This window comes from Mastomys coucha, unplaced genomic scaffold (assembly GCF_008632895.1).
Source record: "Mastomys coucha isolate ucsf_1 unplaced genomic scaffold, UCSF_Mcou_1 pScaffold23, whole genome shotgun sequence".
NCBI classification, from domain to species: domain Eukaryota; kingdom Metazoa; phylum Chordata; class Mammalia; order Rodentia; family Muridae; genus Mastomys; species Mastomys coucha.
This window is the reverse complement of record NW_022196906.1, coordinates 47219941-47238967: the sequence shown is the minus strand read 5'-3', so window position 1 is coordinate 47238967 and position 19027 is coordinate 47219941. Positions and strand designations below refer to the sequence as shown.

General features: G+C 37.5%; 1 protein-coding gene across 1 annotated transcript in view; it reads left to right on the top strand.

Annotated features, from left to right (window-relative positions):
* Ddx10 (DEAD-box helicase 10) overlaps positions 1–19027 on the top strand; it is a 146283-nt gene that overhangs the window by 4552 nt on the left and 122704 nt on the right. Inside the window, exons 2-9 of the mRNA XM_031346122.1 lie at positions 515–575; positions 2569–2699; positions 4360–4518; positions 5663–5783; positions 7150–7339; positions 12007–12133; positions 16270–16432; positions 18149–18233. Of these exons, the coding sequence (XP_031201982.1) occupies positions 515–575; positions 2569–2699; positions 4360–4518; positions 5663–5783; positions 7150–7339; positions 12007–12133; positions 16270–16432; positions 18149–18233 (1037 nt within the window). The remainder of the gene's footprint in view (positions 1–514; positions 576–2568; positions 2700–4359; positions 4519–5662; positions 5784–7149; positions 7340–12006; positions 12134–16269; positions 16433–18148; positions 18234–19027) is intronic.

The window sequence follows — 19027 nt, the reverse complement described above, 5'->3', positions numbered from 1 at the left end:
GATTAAAGGCGTGCGCCACCACGCCCGGCTTGAGTAAATGGCTTTTATTTAGAAGTGATGGTATGTTTCTAATTTTGTTATATGAAGGATGAGCTAGGTAGCACAATGTAGGGGAAAAGGGGACTTGTATTTTTTTTTAAAGATTTATTTATTTTATGCATATGAGTACACACTGTAGCTGTACAGATAGTTGTGAGCCTTCATCTGGTTGTTGGGAATTGATTTTTAGGACCTCTGCTTGCTCTGGTCAACTTCACTTGCTCCGGCCCAAAGATTTATTTATTATTATAAATAAGTACACTGTAGCTGTCTTCAGATGCACCAGATCTCATTACGGGTAGTTGTGAGCCACCATGTGGTTGCTGGGATTTGAACTCAGGATCTTTGGAAGAGCAGTCAATGCTCTTACCCACTGAGCCATCTCACTAGCCCGGGAGTTGTATTATGAAACTAATGAACCATCTAGCATTTCTTGTCTTATCTGAAATTATTTTTTTTTATAATTTTTTTCCAGATAAATGTAAATGAAATTACAAGATTTTCAGATTTCCCTTTGTCCAAAAAAACATTGAAAGGTAAGTATATATGGTCATTTTAGGATAGATTGTTAGATTTAATCATATCTTTTCAAAATTAAAAAATGTGCACTTGTATGTTCATGTGTATGCTTGCCTGTATATGCGTGTCTGTGTGGATGCATGGGAATTATGTTCAGGAAAACTTTTCATCTCCTTTAAGGCAGGGTTTCTCAGTGACCTAGAACTCACTAGTTAGGCTAGATTGGCTGGCTAGCAGGCCCCAAGAATCTTTCTGTTTTTCTCTCCTAGTCTAGGTTGAAAAGCACATGTATCTCCACATATGGCATTGTTTTGTAGGTTCCGAGGATTGACTCAGGTCCTCATGCACCTTACTGATTGAGCTATCTCTCTAGCCCCACACCTTTTAATGGGAAAAAAATAATCTTTTTTTTTTTTTGACATTTTTGGTATCATGAATACCATAAATACAAGGTTTTGTTTTTTGAAACAGGGTTTTGTTATGTAGTCTAGGATAGCCTTGAACTTCCTTTATAGTTCAGACTGTAGCAATCCTCCTACCAGGCATGTACTATCTACCCACCTCTAAAACACTATTTAACCATTTTTGTTTCTTACTCTTTCTGGATTGGTTGAAGATAAGTTAAAAAGGACCAGGAAGCTCTGAACATTTTGAATGAAACTTGATGATTCTATCAGTTAAATAGGAGAACAAACAAAAGTGTTTTACCCTTTGTGTTAGTTTTATAGGGTAGACATAACAAACTAATAGTCTTAAGCAGTAGGAATTTTCTTTGAATTGATATCGATAAGTTCAAGGTTAAGAGCTGGCAGGAGTCCTTATAGGGCTTGAAGAGCCGGGTCTGTGATATTCCTGTCACCTTGACTTGAGGATGGCCCCTGTTTTGTAGTGATCTTTTTTGTACATTTATGGTATATGATACTATGAGTTGAAATATGTTTATAAATCAAGCTCATTAATATATTATCTTCATGGTAAGGACATTTAAGATTTACTCTTAACAATTTTTAAGCATAAAAAATGTAAATTATAATTAACAATAGTTATTGTGATATTGTGATGTAAAATGTATCTTTTTTTTTTTCCTGAGGTAGGTCTCATGTATTCTAGATTGGCCTCAGTACTGCCATTGCTATGTAGCTGAGGATAAGCTTGTACTTCTGATCTTTGGTTCTCTACATCCTAACTACTGGCATCATAGGCATGTACCCAGGCATTAAACCCTGGGCTTCACCCATCAAAGTAAAGACTACCAACGGAGTTGTCCCTGACCCATAATATACATCCCCAACCCACAATATAGCTCTTGAACCTGTTTTAACCTGTGTACCTTTGTGTTGAGTAATAGCTTTCTATCTCCCCATTCCTCCAGTTTCTGGTGACATTCTTTTTGTTTTTAGGATTTATAAACATGAGATCATCAGGTATCTGTCTTTCTGTGCCAGGCTTGTTTCATTTAGTATAATTCATCTATGTTGTCACCATTCTGCATATTGTCTAAGTCTTCAAACAAACCTTTATCTTGAACAGAAGTACATGTGGTCTCCAGCTTAAAACAAAACAAAACAATTAGTTTATTATTATTACTGGAGTGTGTGTGTTGGGGGATGTGTGTGTGAGTGCCATAGTACTCTTGTGGTAGTGAGAGAACAACTTTGTGAAGTCAGTCCTTTCCTTTCCTTTGATCCTGGGGACTAAACTCAGATCGACAGGCTCATACAGCAAGTACTTTACCTGATGAACCATCTCACGCACCTGTTGCCTGCAACTTTGAAAGTTTGGAGTTATAAGCTTTTAGTTTTCAGGATATAGGTCTCAGTGATTATGGATTTGGAAGTCTAGCTTATGAGCCACCAGACCTTCAAAATTAAGTGAGCTTTTCTTTGACTATTTGAGATTTCCATCAGGGTGGAATAGAAGAACTTTTAGTTATCTGTTTGTGAGGGGGACACACAGTTAAGCCTTTGGCATCATCCATTAAGGGGTTTCTTCTCTTTTCTACACTGCCAGGTTTGCAAGAAGCCCAGTACCGCTTGGTAACAGAGATACAAAAGCAGACCATAGGGTTGGCTTTGCAAGGTAAAGATGTGCTTGGAGCTGCCAAAACTGGATCTGGCAAGACGTTAGCTTTTCTTGTTCCAGTAAGTACTTTTGTTTTGGATCAGAGCCTCTATTATATGATTTTATGATATTCTATACCTACAACAAAACAGATAGTTATGGAAACAGTTATTTCATGTTGGAGATCCTGGCCAGAGAGGAGCCACATCTATCTAGTTCTTTGCCTGATCTCATAGTCCTTAGCTTGTATGTTAGTGCCTTGCCCATGGAAGGCACTCAGTAACTTACTTTGATGAATGAGCCAGTGTGCTTTATAAGCTATTGCATTCTGAAGGAATACTACCATTGTGGTAGTGTAGAATGGTCCTGTTCTGTCTTTGTGCTTGGGTTATCCCACTTGATGTGATTCCCAGGAGACTTGGTGGGGAAAGCTGTTTCTGCTTTCACCCGGCTAGGATAAGGCTGAAATATATTCATGTTGTGAAAATTCTTTCCCCAGGGAGATGTAAACAAATATATACTCCTGTATAGGTTACAGACACTACCAAGAAAACAAAGTATGATTCCACTGAAGTTCAACCTTGGGAGCCAGTGAATTTTTTGGGTTTATTTATAGAACATGAGTGACAGGCTACTTCAACAGGATGGATAACTCCAAAGCAACTGGGCTGTTGAAAAGTCATCCTAGCATGGCTTATGACATTCCCATAGCTGCACTGACAATTTCCCTTTAGTTAGCCTATTACATCTGTATTTCTAGTATTTCTTGAGACACCGAGGTCATATACAGTTAGAGAAGATGATGTGCAGATGACTGGGAGGTTCAGGAGGGAGTGACCAGAATCTCAGGTGAGGGTCTAGTGAATATCCCACTCCCTACTTTAAGGAACATAAAAACAACCTCAGGGGGTCTCTTGGCAGTAGTTAACAGCTCTCCTGATGAAGATGATGATTGGTTTTTTTTTTTTTTGTTTTTTTGAGACAGGGTTTCTCTGTTTAGCCCTGGCTGTCCTGGAACTCTGTAGACCAGGCTGGCCTCGAACTCAGAAATCTGCCTGCTCCTGCCTCCCAAGTGCTGGGACTAAAGGCGTGTGCCACCACAGCCCAGAGAAGATGATGATTGTTAATCTTGCTCACATGAAGGGGACTTGGGTATTGAGAAATATTTGGAATACTGGTAGCTGTCTTTTGCAGTAGTAGGGCAGTAGAACTCTTAGGAATTCACTTACATCACAGTTGCTTAGTTGGTTTTCTCATTTGGTTCCTACAAAAACAGCTGGCCCTGAGAGAAAGCAAATCATTTGTTTCAGATGCATCAAAACTAGTTTTCTCTTAAATACTATTTGTTGTTGTTATTATACCATTATATTCCTACACATAGGGAATTCAGTCACTGTAAAACTATAACAGCTATACAGATTCTAATGTGATTTCTGTTTAGAAAATATTTTCCTTGTCCCTGTTTCAGAGATCTGGGTTATACATGTCCTCTAATAGCTGGTCTTCTGATTTTTGACTTTTAACATTAAATGAGTTAACTTAGGACTTCTCTTTTAAATTGGAGTTGGATGCTTTTCTGTTAGTTGGGAGAAAATGTCTCTTTCAGATTGGATAAAACTTGTGAGAGGAATGCCTTTTGCTTTATGACATATTTGATTTGAAGGGAAATGTTGAGACTTCAGTCAAAGTGAAGAGTTGTTTCTAAGGGTTTATTAAATACAATTTGCTCTCATCTTCAAGGTGTTGGAAGCCTTATATCGCCTGCAGTGGACTTCAACAGATGGCCTGGGAGTTCTGATAATATCACCGACTCGAGAACTAGCCTATCAGACATTTGAGGTTTTACGCAAAGTAGGGAAGAATCATGATTTTTCAGCCGGTCTCATCATTGGTGGAAAGGTTCGTTCTTTCTCTGCCCTTTCCTTTAACATGACTCTGCAGATGAAGGTGGGGAGAGGAGATGGAGGACTCATTAATGGATTGGTCTTTGGATGGGGCCTCAGTGTGTGTCATCTACATAGGTTTAGGAAGTCCACTCTTGTCAGCATCTGAGTTTGTGAGGCTTTCAGACAGATGGACAGGCTCTCTAGAACAAACCTATTTGTTTACATGCTTTGGGAAAGAGAACATTATAGTGTGTAGACATAGTACCTTTTAATAGAATGTCAAAGAGGCTGAGTAATTAAAAAAACACTGCTATGTCAGTACCACATGAAAGTAAGATGATTGCTTTGAGGAATATGTATGTAATTATGGTATATGGTAAAACCTGGCCAACTTTTGTTGGCTTTTTAGTACATCTGAGATGGTTGTATCTGCGATGGTCACCTCTGGGCTGTGAGAATAAGCAGTTCTTGAATTTCTGAGCAGATGTATACAAACAAGGAAGAGGCAGCCTCATAAACATTACTTTCATACCTGCTACCTGTCTTTAACGTTTAGTTGCATCTGGAGGTTCTTGTCTCAAGGTGAGAACCTGTAAACTGTAAACTGTAGTGCTTACTTAGCTTTCCCCACCCCAATAAAATATGGAAGTTGTATGGGAGAGCCTGTTCTGTGCCTCTAGTCCTGACTTAAAGAGTTGGAGTAATTGCAGTTTTTAAGACCGTTTACTGACTTAGTAGGAAATTAAGTCTTGTCACAGTCATTTGTTAGTTTTTCTTAGCCTCAGAATCCTAGGTATGATGAACTCTGGGTTTCTTTTTTTTATTAATTTTTTTTATTCACTTTACATTCCGATCACATCTTCTCTCTCCACTCCCCTGCCCCATCCCACCCTTACAAATTTCTCCCCTACATTGCCCCCTCTCCTCTGAGGACTTTGATTTCACTTGGAAATGTGTGGGGGGGAGCATGCTCCAGAACTGAAAGGGAATAGTGGTGTTTATCTCTAAGCTTCTGCACTGCTCCAGTGAAGTTCTGTGTGCAAGTGGCTTTTATGGTTGTGCACAGGCTGCTGTAAGGCGTGCATGTGTAACTATTATGGTTGTGCACAGGCTGCTGTAAGGCGTGCATGTGTAGCTAACGAAGCCATTGTTTGCAGGATCTGAAACATGAAGCTGAGAGGATCAACAGCATAAACATACTCGTTTGCACACCAGGTCGGCTTCTTCAACACATGGATGAAACAATATGTTTTCATGCCACTAACCTTCAGATGTTAGGTAAGTATTATGATTTCTGTTAGAAAACAAAACAAAACAAAACACCAACCAACCAGCAAACCAACAAACAAAACCAACCAAAACTCCCCAAACATTCCTGAGAAAGCTCTTCTGAGATTTAATATCAGCAATGTTGTATTATATAACATGGTGAAACAGCCTGAGAAATAATTTGTACTTTTATTTTGGCATTTGGGCTCTTAAACTAAGAAGAGTACAAGATTGCTATTTCTTCTTCAATCTATAAGGAACATTTCGGGAATCCAATATATTTAACTAGGTACTTGAGTGTTAGACATTGATAGTTTTTTTCTCTCTCTTTTTTTTTTTTTTTTTGGTTTTTCAAAGACAGGGTTTCTCTGTGTAGCCCTGGCTGTCCTGGAACTCACTCTGTAGACCAGGCTGGCCTCGAACTCAGAAATCCACCTGTCTCTGCCTCCCAAGTGCTGGGATTAAAGGCGTGCGCCACCACCGCCCGGCAATATTTATTTATTTATTTTATGTGTATGAGTACACTGTAGCTGTACAGATGGCCATGAGCCACCATGTGGTTGCTGGGATCCGAACTCAGGACCTTTGGAAGAGCAGTCAGTGCTCTTACCCACTGAGCCATCTCTCCAACCCCTCTCTTTTCTTTATGATACATGTGTGTGTGCAAGTCGTGTCTGTGTGTTCACACCTGTCTGGGAGCGTATGGAGTCCTGAGATTGATGTCTATTGCTTTCCACTTTATTTACTGAGGCAGTGTCTTTTGGTGAACATAGAGCACACCCGATTGGCAAGTACAGCTGACCAGATTACCTGGGCCCCACCTCTCTCCTGGGTGGACTTTGCCTTCGTGTGAGTGCTGGAGATCTGAACTCTAGCCTTATCCACTGAGCTGTCTCCCTAGTCAAATTGCCATTTGGTTCAATTTGATAAACTTCTGTATTGAATGGAAAGGCTAATTCTTGGGAATTTAATAGCTTTTCATTTTTGAATGCTTTTGAACTTTCAGAAAAGTTATAGTGGTAGGGTTTCTCTATTGTCCTTCACTCAATTTCCCCTAGTTTTAAATTTGCACATAACTGTGCTTCGTTAGTACTAAGAGATTAACAACATAATGTGTAAATTTAACAGGTTTTATTTGTTTAGATTTGATCAATTTTTCATTATATTTTATTTTTTAAATTGTGATTCTGAGATTTGAATGCAGTACCTCGCACATGTACCTTGCAAATGTTGGACAGTTGAGCTGCTACTGAACTGTACCCTTAGCTTAGTCAGTGTCCTTTTCTGCTTTAGGATTCTAAGCAGTACACTAAATTGCATTTATCCTAATATATTATTTAAATATTATAGAGCAATTTGCACTTTTTTTTTGCAGTTCTTGATGAGGCAGATAGAATCTTGGATATGGGCTTTGCTGATACCATGAATGCTATTATTGAAAATCTTCCCAAGAAACGCCAGACTTTACTGTTCTCAGCCACACAGACCAAATCTGTAAAGGACCTTGCGCGCTTGAGTTTGAAAGACCCTGAATATGTCTGGGTTCATGAGAAAGCAAAATACAGGTAGGAATTCTCCCTCCCTGAACCATCTTCTTAGTTCAAGAATTGATATTCTAGATTCTAATTTTGTGTGGAATATGCCTTTTGTTATTAGATACACAGAACATACTACTAATAGTTATTAAAATTACTTAAATTCTGCATATGTGTTTAAGTGAGAATATTTTAATGTAATATTTCTGAAAATGCGGTCTAGAGAACAAACATCTTTTGATAAGATGCTAATAACCACTTCTATCATAAATGAGGGGGAGAGGATCAGCTTTTGGATGATAGCAAATACTGAGTCAAAGCCAGATGTTGTTGGTAGTAGTCTGAGTTTTCTTAGAGATGTCTGCTTAGACAAACACAGAATTCTTGGATTTGATGCAGAAAATAGTTTCGGCACTGAATATTACAAAGCAGTTTATTAAGAGAGATATATAATATAGATTTTCAATATGAGGTTTAGAGAAGGAGGCACCCTGGAAAAATAAGATGTTAAAGTGTGGCTTTATGTTATTATTATGTGGTTATTTGGGCTTCTCAAAGGAGAGTAGCACTTCATTGTCTGTATAATTTGGGTGATTTTTGAAGTTACTGTCTTCAAAGAGTTTCCAAGGAATTTAATGAGGTCACAGGATATTTCCTAAGGTAGTGACAGGGATAGAGACATAACTGAAACTCTTCACTGCTACTGGCATCAATCAAAAGAGTTCCTTTTCTAATTAGGACCTCCATACCTCACAGAAAGGAATTTCAGGGATATGCCAACACGACAGTTTTTTTGTTTGTTTGTTTGTTTTTTTAAAGCTACTTTTACCTTAGCTCTTTTCTTTTCCTTCCTTCCTTCCTTCCTTCCTTCCTTCCTTCCTTCCTTCCTTCCTTCCTTCCTCTCTCTTTCTCTCTCTCTCTCTTCCTTTCTCTCTCTCTCTCTCTCTCTCTTTCTTTTTTTAAAGATTTATTTATTGTTATATGTAAGTACCCTGTAGCTGTCTTCAGATGCACCAGAAGAGGGCATCAGATCTCATTATGGGTGGTTGTGAGCCACCATGTGGTTTCTGGGATTTGAATTCAGGACCTTCGGAAGAGCAGTCGCTGTGTTCTTACCTGCTGAGCCATCTCACCAGCCCTTACCTTAGCTCTTAAGCACACGGGTTAATAAGGAGATGCCCCGTGTAATCATAAGAAACTCCCAACATGGATATGGGCTTCCCAAGAGAGAGTCATATCTTACTGTTAGTAGACTAGTTATGTATATCTGTGCTTTCCAAGTTACAGTGCTCAGAGAGTATAATTTACAATAAGGCTTATAACAGTTCTTCTCAACCTTTCTAGTTCTGTGACTCTCTAATACAGTTCCTCATGTTGTGGTGACCCCAACCATGAAATTATTTTTGTTGCTACTTTATAACTGTAATTTGCTACTGTTATAAATCACAATGTACACAATGTAAATATCTGATATGCAAGATATCTGATATGCAACCCCTGTGAAATGTTTGTTCAACACTAGAGGGGTTTTGCCCATAGGGAGACTAAGATTTTTTTTTTTTTTTTTTTTTTTTTTTTTGGTAAACAAAGTTGTCATGTGGATTTGTAGGGATATCGTTTAAGTCTAGGAATGAGAGAGGAGTGCTGTGGAGGGTCACTGCAAGTGCCACAGCTGGCAGGGAGATGAACTGCAAGAGGCAAGGAAAAGTCGGTGCAACCTAACTTAGTTGATATTAGTTCAAACTTCTAGAGAATCTTATACTAGGTGGGTTATTGTAAGCATATTTAAGCACAGTACAATTTTGGAAAAAAGCTTCCTGATGTAATACAATCCCTGGTGCAAGATGGGAGCATATTTCCATTGAAACTTAACTCAAAGTACGTGTGACCATGAAGCTGGGTGCTGTAGCTTAAGGGCCTAGGATCTGATGTGGTCTCTGACCAAGACCTAAATAATGTCGAGGTAGGTCAGCATACTATAAAGTACATGTGATGTCTCCCCTAATGGTGGATTCCATTGACTGAGAAACAAAGCTAGTAACAAAAGTATATGGAGGGAGACTCTGGGATAAACATTCTGGGGGATTTGGGTGAGGTCTGGCCCTACAGATAGCAAAGGTCACCAGGTCATTAACGACATCTACTCCCAGCTTTCTGGGTGGGAAAGAGATACTCCTTTCCTTTGAGGAGACAACCTTGTGTGACTAACATTCCTGGTTTTCCTGGTGATCTGTGGGTACAAGGACTTTTGTGTTCCCAACAGTTCTAAGAGATAGAGTTATAGATCATCTTGACTTCTAAGTATGCACAGATTTATTTGTGTGTGTGCATGTGTGTGTTTAGGTACATGAATATCATGGTGTGCATATAGATGTCAGAGGGTAGTTTTGGTTGTACCTTGTTTGAAACAAAGTTTTCTTAATTATTTTTTTATGCTGTACCAGGCTAGTTGACCTGCAAGCTTCTGAGAATTCGTTGTTTCTGCTTTATATCTTGTTGTAGGAGCACTAGGTTATAGATGCTCTCTTGTTATGTGGGTTCGGGGGTTTAAACTCAGGTTCTTGTGCTATACAGTGAATGCTTTTAATTATTAAACCATCTTTTTGTCTAGTAAGTACATTTAATTTTCTCCTTGACATTTTTGACTAAGGTATCTTTTATGAAATATTTATTATTTTTGTCTTAGTAAGTATGATTATTTTGTCTTTGAGAAGATAGCATTGGGACAACTTGTATTGTTCAGTAGGCAGTTTGGGCTTTACCAGTGGTGTTTGAAAGTTTTTAAATTTGTAGTGCTGAGAATTGAACCCAGGGCCTTGCATGTGCCCTGCAAGTGTTCTTCCACTGAGCTATACCCTTAGTCTGAAAACTTTAGTGCTGAAATTACTTTATTGTCATATACAGATAATATAGATAGTACAGATAATACAGTGAGAAAATGTATTATATACAAATACCTTTTATCCATTTACATTTATAGAACATCTTGATTGATTCCAAATTGTAGTGGTTGGGAATAAAATTGCTAAGCATCTGAGTGCAGTTTTGTGTGTGTGTGTGTGTGTGTGTGTGTGTGTGTGTGTGTGTACACTGATTTTTCAGTTCTTTTGGATAAATGCCAAAGAGTATGATTGCTGGACTAGATGACAAGAATGGTTTGGGAAGGAAAGTATCTTCAAAAGTGGCTGTATCATTTCTCAGAATCTGATATTGGAGGCTCTTAAGTGTGTAGTGGAGTGTATAGTCGTATTATATCTTAAATTCAAATTTTCCACATAAGCAGCAGTTGGAGAGCATCTTGTATGCTTATTTGATGTGGAATATCTTTTATGTTCATTTTTCATCTCAACATTTGGGCAGGTGATTGTTTTGAGAGCTTTATTTTTTTCTCCCTAAATGGGGGATTTGTATTTTCCCAAGTGTTATGGAGAGCAGTTGTTTATTGAACGTTGAGTTTGCAAAATTTACTTTATATCCTTTGGCTTTTCTTTTCCTTTTCTTAACATAAGTGTTTATCACGAATTAGAAAATTTAAATGTTAATAAATTCTATTTTATCATTTCTCTCTTTTGGTATCTGAAAGTATTTGACTTAGTTTTTGGATTATCTGCCCCTTACCCTGAAAAAAATGCTAGGTTGTGCAAGCATGTGCATATATAGTGTTTATCACCAGTCTCACAGGCGCTGAACTGTTCTTTACTTAATGGTAGATTCCAGAGATCACTCCAGAGTGATATATGAATATATTTTTTTATAGTTTCATAATACCTTATGGTGGTGTGTTTAATACTTCATTCCACAAGTTCCTTAGTAATAGAGGTTTGGGTTGATTTTTTTTTTTAATCACTTGGTTCTGAATGATGCCATATATATTTATACCCCAGACTAACTATAAGAGTAAATTCATATATACTTTTCAGTCATTATTATGAATTTTCAAACATGTAACAAATTGAGGTTTTTATAGTAAATTCTTAAAAAATTTGTTTATTCACAACTTTATATGTATATGCACATATATATGTAATAGTCATATTTGCATTACTCTCTTATCCCCTCTCTCCTCTCATTGAACCTTTTCTTCCTAACAAGCCCCTCCTCCTGTCATGCCTACAATAAGTTCTTTATACCTGCTGCATGTGTACTCACCACAGCCATTTCTTCATACCTTTGTGCATTAACCCATCTTAATGGTGGATGCATTTGAAGTAAATTGCAGATAACCTTAGACTTTCTCATAAATGCTTCAGCACACATAATCACTAATATGAGTTCAATATTTACGCATGTTCTTTTTTGTAAAACTTTACATGAAATATACATATGCTAAGTCTAAATTGATTGGATGGATGTTTGTGTTTTTCTAATTTCAAACTCCTATAAAGTTGTAGGCATTAACCATCAGCCAAGCAAAGTTTTCCCATGCTGTTTCTCACACACAGGTGGTAGTCGTTTCTGCCTTTCTGTGGCTGACTCTTGCTTGATCTTGATCTTGTACCACTGTGTGTATGTTTCATATAACTTCTAAAGAATTTTGAATATATTTAGCCATGATGAGCTTCCTTTATAAGGTACAACAGAGAAAAAAGTGTATGTGTAATAGAAATTGGGAGAATGATGAGTTTGTTTTTTTAGTGTTGATTTCAAAACAGCAATATGACATTGTTAAAAGAATTTGTTTTTCTTGATTCTACAAGCACCCCTGCTACATTGGAACAGAACTATATAATTTGTGAGCTGCACCAAAAAATAAGTGTGCTGTTTTCCTTTTTGCGAAGCCACCTACAGAAGAAGAGTATTGTGTTTTTCTCCAGTTGCAAAGAGGTATTGAGTTTTTTAATTGTTCCTTTTGAATGCATTCTTGTTGCATCACTGTCCTTGAGTTGTCAGATTTCAGTCAGACAAATAATGACTCTCTGTTCTGTTCAGTGGTAGGAGACAGAGCTATAAAGATTGATAATCCTGTGTTTTTATTGGGAAAGAGATCATGAATCTACTGAAGGTAGAACCCTAGCTGTCTTTTACTCAGCACTGTTTTCGATATTAGTGATTCTGGGAACATGGTACTCTCCATTAGAAGTATTGGTAGAGGAACCTCGCTAGGCTAAACTGAGGCTTTCATGGTGGAGCAGTTCTCCTTCCCTCCAAGTGCGTAGAACTGAATATTCCTTTTTTTCTGTACCTCAAATTTTTGTTCATAATTATTTCTTTTTGGAATGCTTGCTGTATATACCTTTATCCTGACTCCGGGTAAGTAGTTGATGCTTTTTAAGGAAAATTTAAATTGTTTTACATGAAAGTCCTTTTCAGAACCCTTTTAGGATCAGTTGTTCCTTTAAAAAGAAATCCTGTAATATTTTGTCTGTGTCCTTACTGGGTTAATAAATAATTGATGAATACTAGCCCTGTACTAGGAAAAAGGGATTCAGAGAAATATAAGGATATTTATTTCTCTTTTAAGGAGAGGAGATCATGATTGATTTATACACTATGTTCTCTGTGTATTTAAGATCCCTAATGCTAGACTTACAATAAACTCTAGACTTACTGTCCTTTTTCTACCTTAGCATGTTAAGCATGCAGGTGAGTTTCTTTCTAACTTGGGTTAAGGTAAGAGGTGGTCTGTTTCTGTTGTCCTCTGAAGCCTATAGTTTTTCTGTGGAAAGAATGATTTCAGATATTCTTACTACTTATTTAAGAGTTTTATACTTCTTAGGGAGGAATTGGGTTTGTTACTAGAAAATAAGAAATAATGTACAGAGTTGTTTTTATTCCAACTCTTGCTTTTCTTCTTGCCATAATAGTTTGCCCGTGCTGACCTTTCAGTGTGTCAGTCAGACTTTACCTCAGAACAGAACGCTTCACAGATTTGCCTTAAGGGAAGAGTTATTTCAGCTTATGCTTTCAGAGGTGTCAGTCTGTCATGGAGGTATGTGTATGACAGAGCAGAGAGAAGGCCTGGTCTAGTTGCCCCTGCGTTCAGTCCCTGTATTAGTCAGGGTTCTCTAGAGTCACAGAACATATGGTAGTCTCTATATAGTAAAGGAATTTACCTATGACTTACAGTCTGTAGTCCAACACTGAACAATGGTCAGCAGCAGCTATGAATGGAAGTCCAAGGATTTAGCAGTTGCTCAGTCCCACAAGGCAAGCAGGCTAAGCAGAGAGAATGCCTTCCTTCTTCCAGTGTCCTTAAATAGGTCTCCAGCAAAGAGGTGTGGCCCAGATTAAAGGTGTGGTGGCACACACCTTTAATCTGGGCCACTCCAGATGACCTTGAACTCAGAGATCTTCCTGTCTTAATCTGGGATTGATAGCCACTATGCCTCAAGATCTCCATGTCAAGATTCAGGTCCGAAACTTGTATCTGTCAGCCTCCAGATTTGGGCCACAGGTGAGCCTTCCAATTCTGGATTGTAGTTCATTCCAGATATAGTCAAGTTGACAACCAGGAATAGCCACTACAGTCCCCTACCTCTTAGCCAATCCTTTCTGGAAAAACCCTCATAGATGTATCCAGTAGGTATATAATATTTTTTATTGATCTTCTCCCGCTAATCAAATTGATAATCAGGATCTATTGTCACAGTGACCAATCCTGTGTGTTCTAAGCTTTGTCTTCATCTGCAAAGCATCTTTGCTGTATATAGCAAATATCCCTTTGTCTTGCCCATTTTTTTCTCTCTACCGTTTGTTGATAATTGCCCATACTGAGAATGAAAAGCAAACCCAATGATCTGCCTTTCTGTTCTTCACAGCAATGCCTTCTAAAGACTTGTTTTCCCTAGTTGAATCTACTTTTCCTGTTCTTTACCTTTCATTTAGTTAGCTCTTAAAGGATACAGATTTCCAGTTAGTGCTCAGTTACCAGTTCTTCCTTGTCCTATCAGAAGCCTCCACCCCTGCACTTAATCTTTTGACTTTATATTCATTAACCTGTCTTTCTTCTACCTTTCTGACTGATCTATTATAATTATTTTGCTAGGTCTTTCCTGTTTGACTGCTAGAATATTGAGTACTTCTGATCTCTCCATTCTGCCCCCTTTTCTTAGTATAATTTGGGAGTAACCTCATGATTTTCATGGTGTGAATGTAGTCTGAATGCTGTCAATTGCAGAATCTAAGTCTCAAGTCCTGACTTCTTTCCTGAGCTCTGCTTGAGTGCTGAGAATATCAGGTTGTATGAAGAGACCACTCAGATAAGAACACTTCAAGAATTGCTCTCCCCAGCTGTGCTTTGCCCAACATTTCTCCATTTTAGTAACCCTTAATTCCTGTCTTTCCATCCATAGCGATACTCTTGGTCATTTGTTAGCTCTATAACCTCTTGTCATCTCCCATGCTCCAGTACAGTTTGGATCATGCTTAACTTTCCATTAGCTTACTATTTGGGTCTCCTCTAATGACGTTCTGTGAGTAAGACTTAATTCCATGCTTAGACTCTTTCTTTCCACCTCAGCTGATTTGTTAAAGAACAGGAATTGAAGTCCCTTCTTGATTCAAAAGAGTCACATTGCAGAAAGTTTTCATGAAGTCATTTAACTGAATTTCTGTATATTCTTTTCCTAAAACTGATTTGCCTCAGTGCATCTGTGGCCTGCAGATTTGTCTCTACCACCTTCCATTTCATGGTACCCCTTTGTATATCTGTGCAATACAAAGGCACGGATCCTTTGTCCTCTATAAGTTCTTTATACCTGCTACATGTGTGCTCACCATGGCCAGTGACTCCCTTTCCTAGCCATTTCTTCATACCTTTGTGCACTCCTTTCCTTTGAGGAGACAACCTTGTGTGACTAACATTCCTGGTTTCCCTGGTGATCTGTAGGTGCAAGGACTTTTGTGTTCCCAACAGTTCTAAGAGATATAGTTCTGATTTTACTGGTAAAGAATCAGACCTTCCCTGGCTCTAGAGTGTTAAAGAACATAGAAGTAATAATAAAACAGCAGTGGTTGGTCCAAAAAGGAAGGTGACACTTAATTCCCTTCAGAAGTATTGCTGTTTATCTGTTTAGGGGCAGACCTGTGTTCTGATACAGAGTTTTGCTGTTAGAAAGCAAATGACCTTCAGAACTAGTAGTACATTGTTCAGTTCAGGCTTTTTGCAGTAGACTCACCTTATATTGTGATTTTGGCATTTTTATATTAGTCCAGAAGGTTGTTTTCTCTGGGCCCAATTTTTAAAAAAATTTATGTACACAAATTTTATATATGTTAGAAATTTTGTTGAGTTCTGGCTTAATCTGATAGTATCCAGTTAGGAGCAGGTACATAGTAAAGAAGAAACTAAAACAACAGTAAACTCTTTTAGGCCTATACATTGAATATATTTATAATAAAGTTTTATTTGTCTAAGTTATTTAAATCCTATTTTTTTGGGAAAGGGGATCAGCTAAGTGCTAGTATGATAAATTCTCAGTTTGAGGAGAAAATTTACACTGCCTATTGTTATAGGAAATTAAATGTACAACTTAAGATCATTTTGTTGTAGAAATTTATGAATTATAATGTGATTAATAAAAGACTTTCAAGCTTAAAACCTAAGCTGCAGTTTTGTGAGGTCAAGACATAGAAGTGGAAGTTAAGGAGGGAAGGAAGCAAAGCTTTCTTACATTCCGAGCTCTTCACGTAATTCTTGTAGATTTTCTATATGAAATCTCTTGGATATTTATATGATAAAACTGATTATCTTAAAATAAAGTTTTATGGAAGTTATATTTTTACAGCCATTCAAAAATTGGAAAGAATTTAGTAGATTTAAAAATGTAAGAACTTTTTTCAAATTTTATTTTTAGTGATTGAGATACATTTTTTTTAAATCAAAATTCTTTTACAAAACATGTATGCAAAAATGTTGCAAGCCCTTAATTCTAGATTACATTTCTTTAAAAAAACCCTACAGTCGGTGAAGTTTCTTTTTTATCCTGAGGCACTAACCTTACCCTTCTACTTGTGCCCAGGTTCAGTACCTGTACAGGGTGTTCTGCCGGCTGCGCCCAGGGATCTCTATTCTTGCTCTCCATGGCCGGCAACATCAGATGAGAAGAATGGAAGTCTACAATGAATTTGTCCGAAAGAGGGCTGCAGTACTTTTTGCTACTGATATTGCAGCCAGGGGACTGGGTAAGTAAATTTCCTGGAATACCATTACTGTGATCATAGGAAATATATTTACTTACAATGTGTTTTTCTGGAAATCTCAAATCTTGTTAGAGAAAAATAGTAAATTGGTAGGTTGATGAACATGATAGATGATGGTGAAGCATTGTGTAGTATTTGCATCTCTGTGAGCTTGTTATGTTTCATGATAATTAAATTATAATCCCTAGGAGCCTCCACAGTCATCAAAGGAAAATCAAGGATTACAAGTTTAAAAATAAGAAAAATTCTTACAACGTTTGAAAACTGAAAGTGTAACTCATTTAACAAGAAAAATTGTGAAGTCTGTTTTTATGACCAATCATTCTGACTATTCAAATCACTATATTTAACATAATTACACATACCTTGTAGCTTTGTGGGATCCGGTGAGGTGAAGGTGTTTAGAGAACTGGTAACTTGAATCTCTCGGTGTTTAATTATTTGTAGTATATTTTAAGCATACCTAAACAGTAGTAAACATATTACCCTACTCTAGCAGTCACTCTTTTGAGGTGATCTCACTGTGTAGTTCCTAGCTAGTGTAGACTTGCTTTGTAGATTAGACTGGTCTCAGAGTCACAGAAATCCACTTGTCTTTGCTTCCCAAGTGCTGGGGTTGAAGATTCATACAATTACTTCTAGCTGATTTTTTTAAGTTATTCTCTTTGTCATCCTGACCCTCTTAGAGTGATTTTTCTTTTTCTTTTTAAATTGTCATCAGAAATCCTGGAAGCAAACCTTATGAGTGTATAGAGGTAGTTCTGAGAAATTGAGAACAGGTTTCTTTGAAAATTAGTAAGGCCTGTAGTAGTCATAAATATAGATTGTATAATTACTTATCAGTTTAGTTGGATGTAGGACTAGCTAGAAAAATAGACATGTGTAAATTTAAAATTAGTTACATTTAAAAAAATATTTATTTTTATTATTACTTTTTTAAAGATTTATTTATTTATTTTTATGTGTATAACTACACTGTAGCAGTACAGATAGATGGCTGTGAGCCATCATGTGGCTGCTGGAAATTGAACTCAGGATCACCACTCTCTCTGGCCCCACTCGCTCTGGCCTATTTTTATTATTTTTAATGTGTCTGTGTATGTATTTGTGTGTGTGCAAAGTATGTGGAGGATAGAGGTGATATCTAATGCCATCAGTGATTTCTACCTTAATTTTTGGTATATGGTATCTCACTGAATTTGGAGTTTACAGACTCTGCTAGAATAGCTAGCCAATAAGCTCCTAAATCCTTGTATTCCTGTCTCCCGAGAGCTGGAGTTAGAGGCAAGTGCTTCCATGTTTGACTTAAAACATTTTTTTTTTTTTTTAAATGTGAGTGCTAGGGATTCAAACTAAGGTCCTCATGCTTGTGTGACAGACACTTTGCCAAATTGAACCATCTCTTCACACCTAGAAATCAGCTTATGGTCACTGGAACGCTATGAAGAGTGCTGCTTTTAGATAATTAACCATCAGGGTACTTCATTGTTAGTCACAAAGCAACCATCTTTTCTGCTTCAGATGTGAAACAATCTAATTTTAGTTCACTTTGTCAAATTCAAGAAATGTAGTTTCTTGGTTAATGCAACTAATTTTATTTTAAATAAGGTTTTGTTAGCATAATACTATAAAATAATAATAGTATAGCAGGCTAGATATTGAAATTGTCTCACCCTCCCTGATATTTCTTCTATAAAGATTTTCCAGCTGTGAATTGGGTCCTTCAGTTTGATTGTCCAGAGGATGCCAACACGTATATTCACAGAGCTGGTAGAACTGCCAGGTAGGTGTGTGGTCTTATTTTTTTGTTTTTTTGTACTATTTAATAACAAAACATGCTTTTGCTGCAGCTGCAGGTAACAAAGAATGGAACAGCTAGGTGTTGAGTTAGTACCTAATTTGCTTTGAGTTTATAACAGCCTAGGCTAGGGAGATGGCTCAGTGGATTTGGCTCAGTGGATTAACGTGCTTGCCATACAAGCCTAAAAACCAGAGTTTGCTCCCTGGAATCCACTTACAAAGCCTAATACAGTGGTACTCATCTTAGTGTATTCCTATGGCAAGATAGGAGACAAAGATGGGGGATTTACTCAGAAGCTTGCAAACCAGCTAGCCTGAAGTAACACTGCATCAGCAGAAGCAAGAGGAAGGTAAGAACCACCTCTGAAAAGTTGGCTTCTAACCTGCCAAGACTCTGTGGAATATATGTGCTCTCCTTCTCATACATGCATGCACAACAAGCAAACAGATAAAATTATAGCTTGAAGGCTGTCATAATTGAGAACAATCCCTAGAGATTTGAAACTTTCCCAAGAACTGTTTACTGAACATCATCTCACTGAATTTTCATAACTTCTGTAGTTTCATATGAAGACATCAATTGTTTAAGTAGTTATGCAGTATGTTTGAAGATACAGTCAAGATTTGAGCTCATGTAGCCAGAATTCTCTAGTGTAGGTCTTGTACTCTTACTTTCTGTGGTCTAGGGTTTAATAAGGGAAAGGGTTGGTAGGAGTCATAGATTTCTTTTTCTGAGTGAGACTTAAAGGCATTTGTGAAGGCCTCTCCCAGTGATGT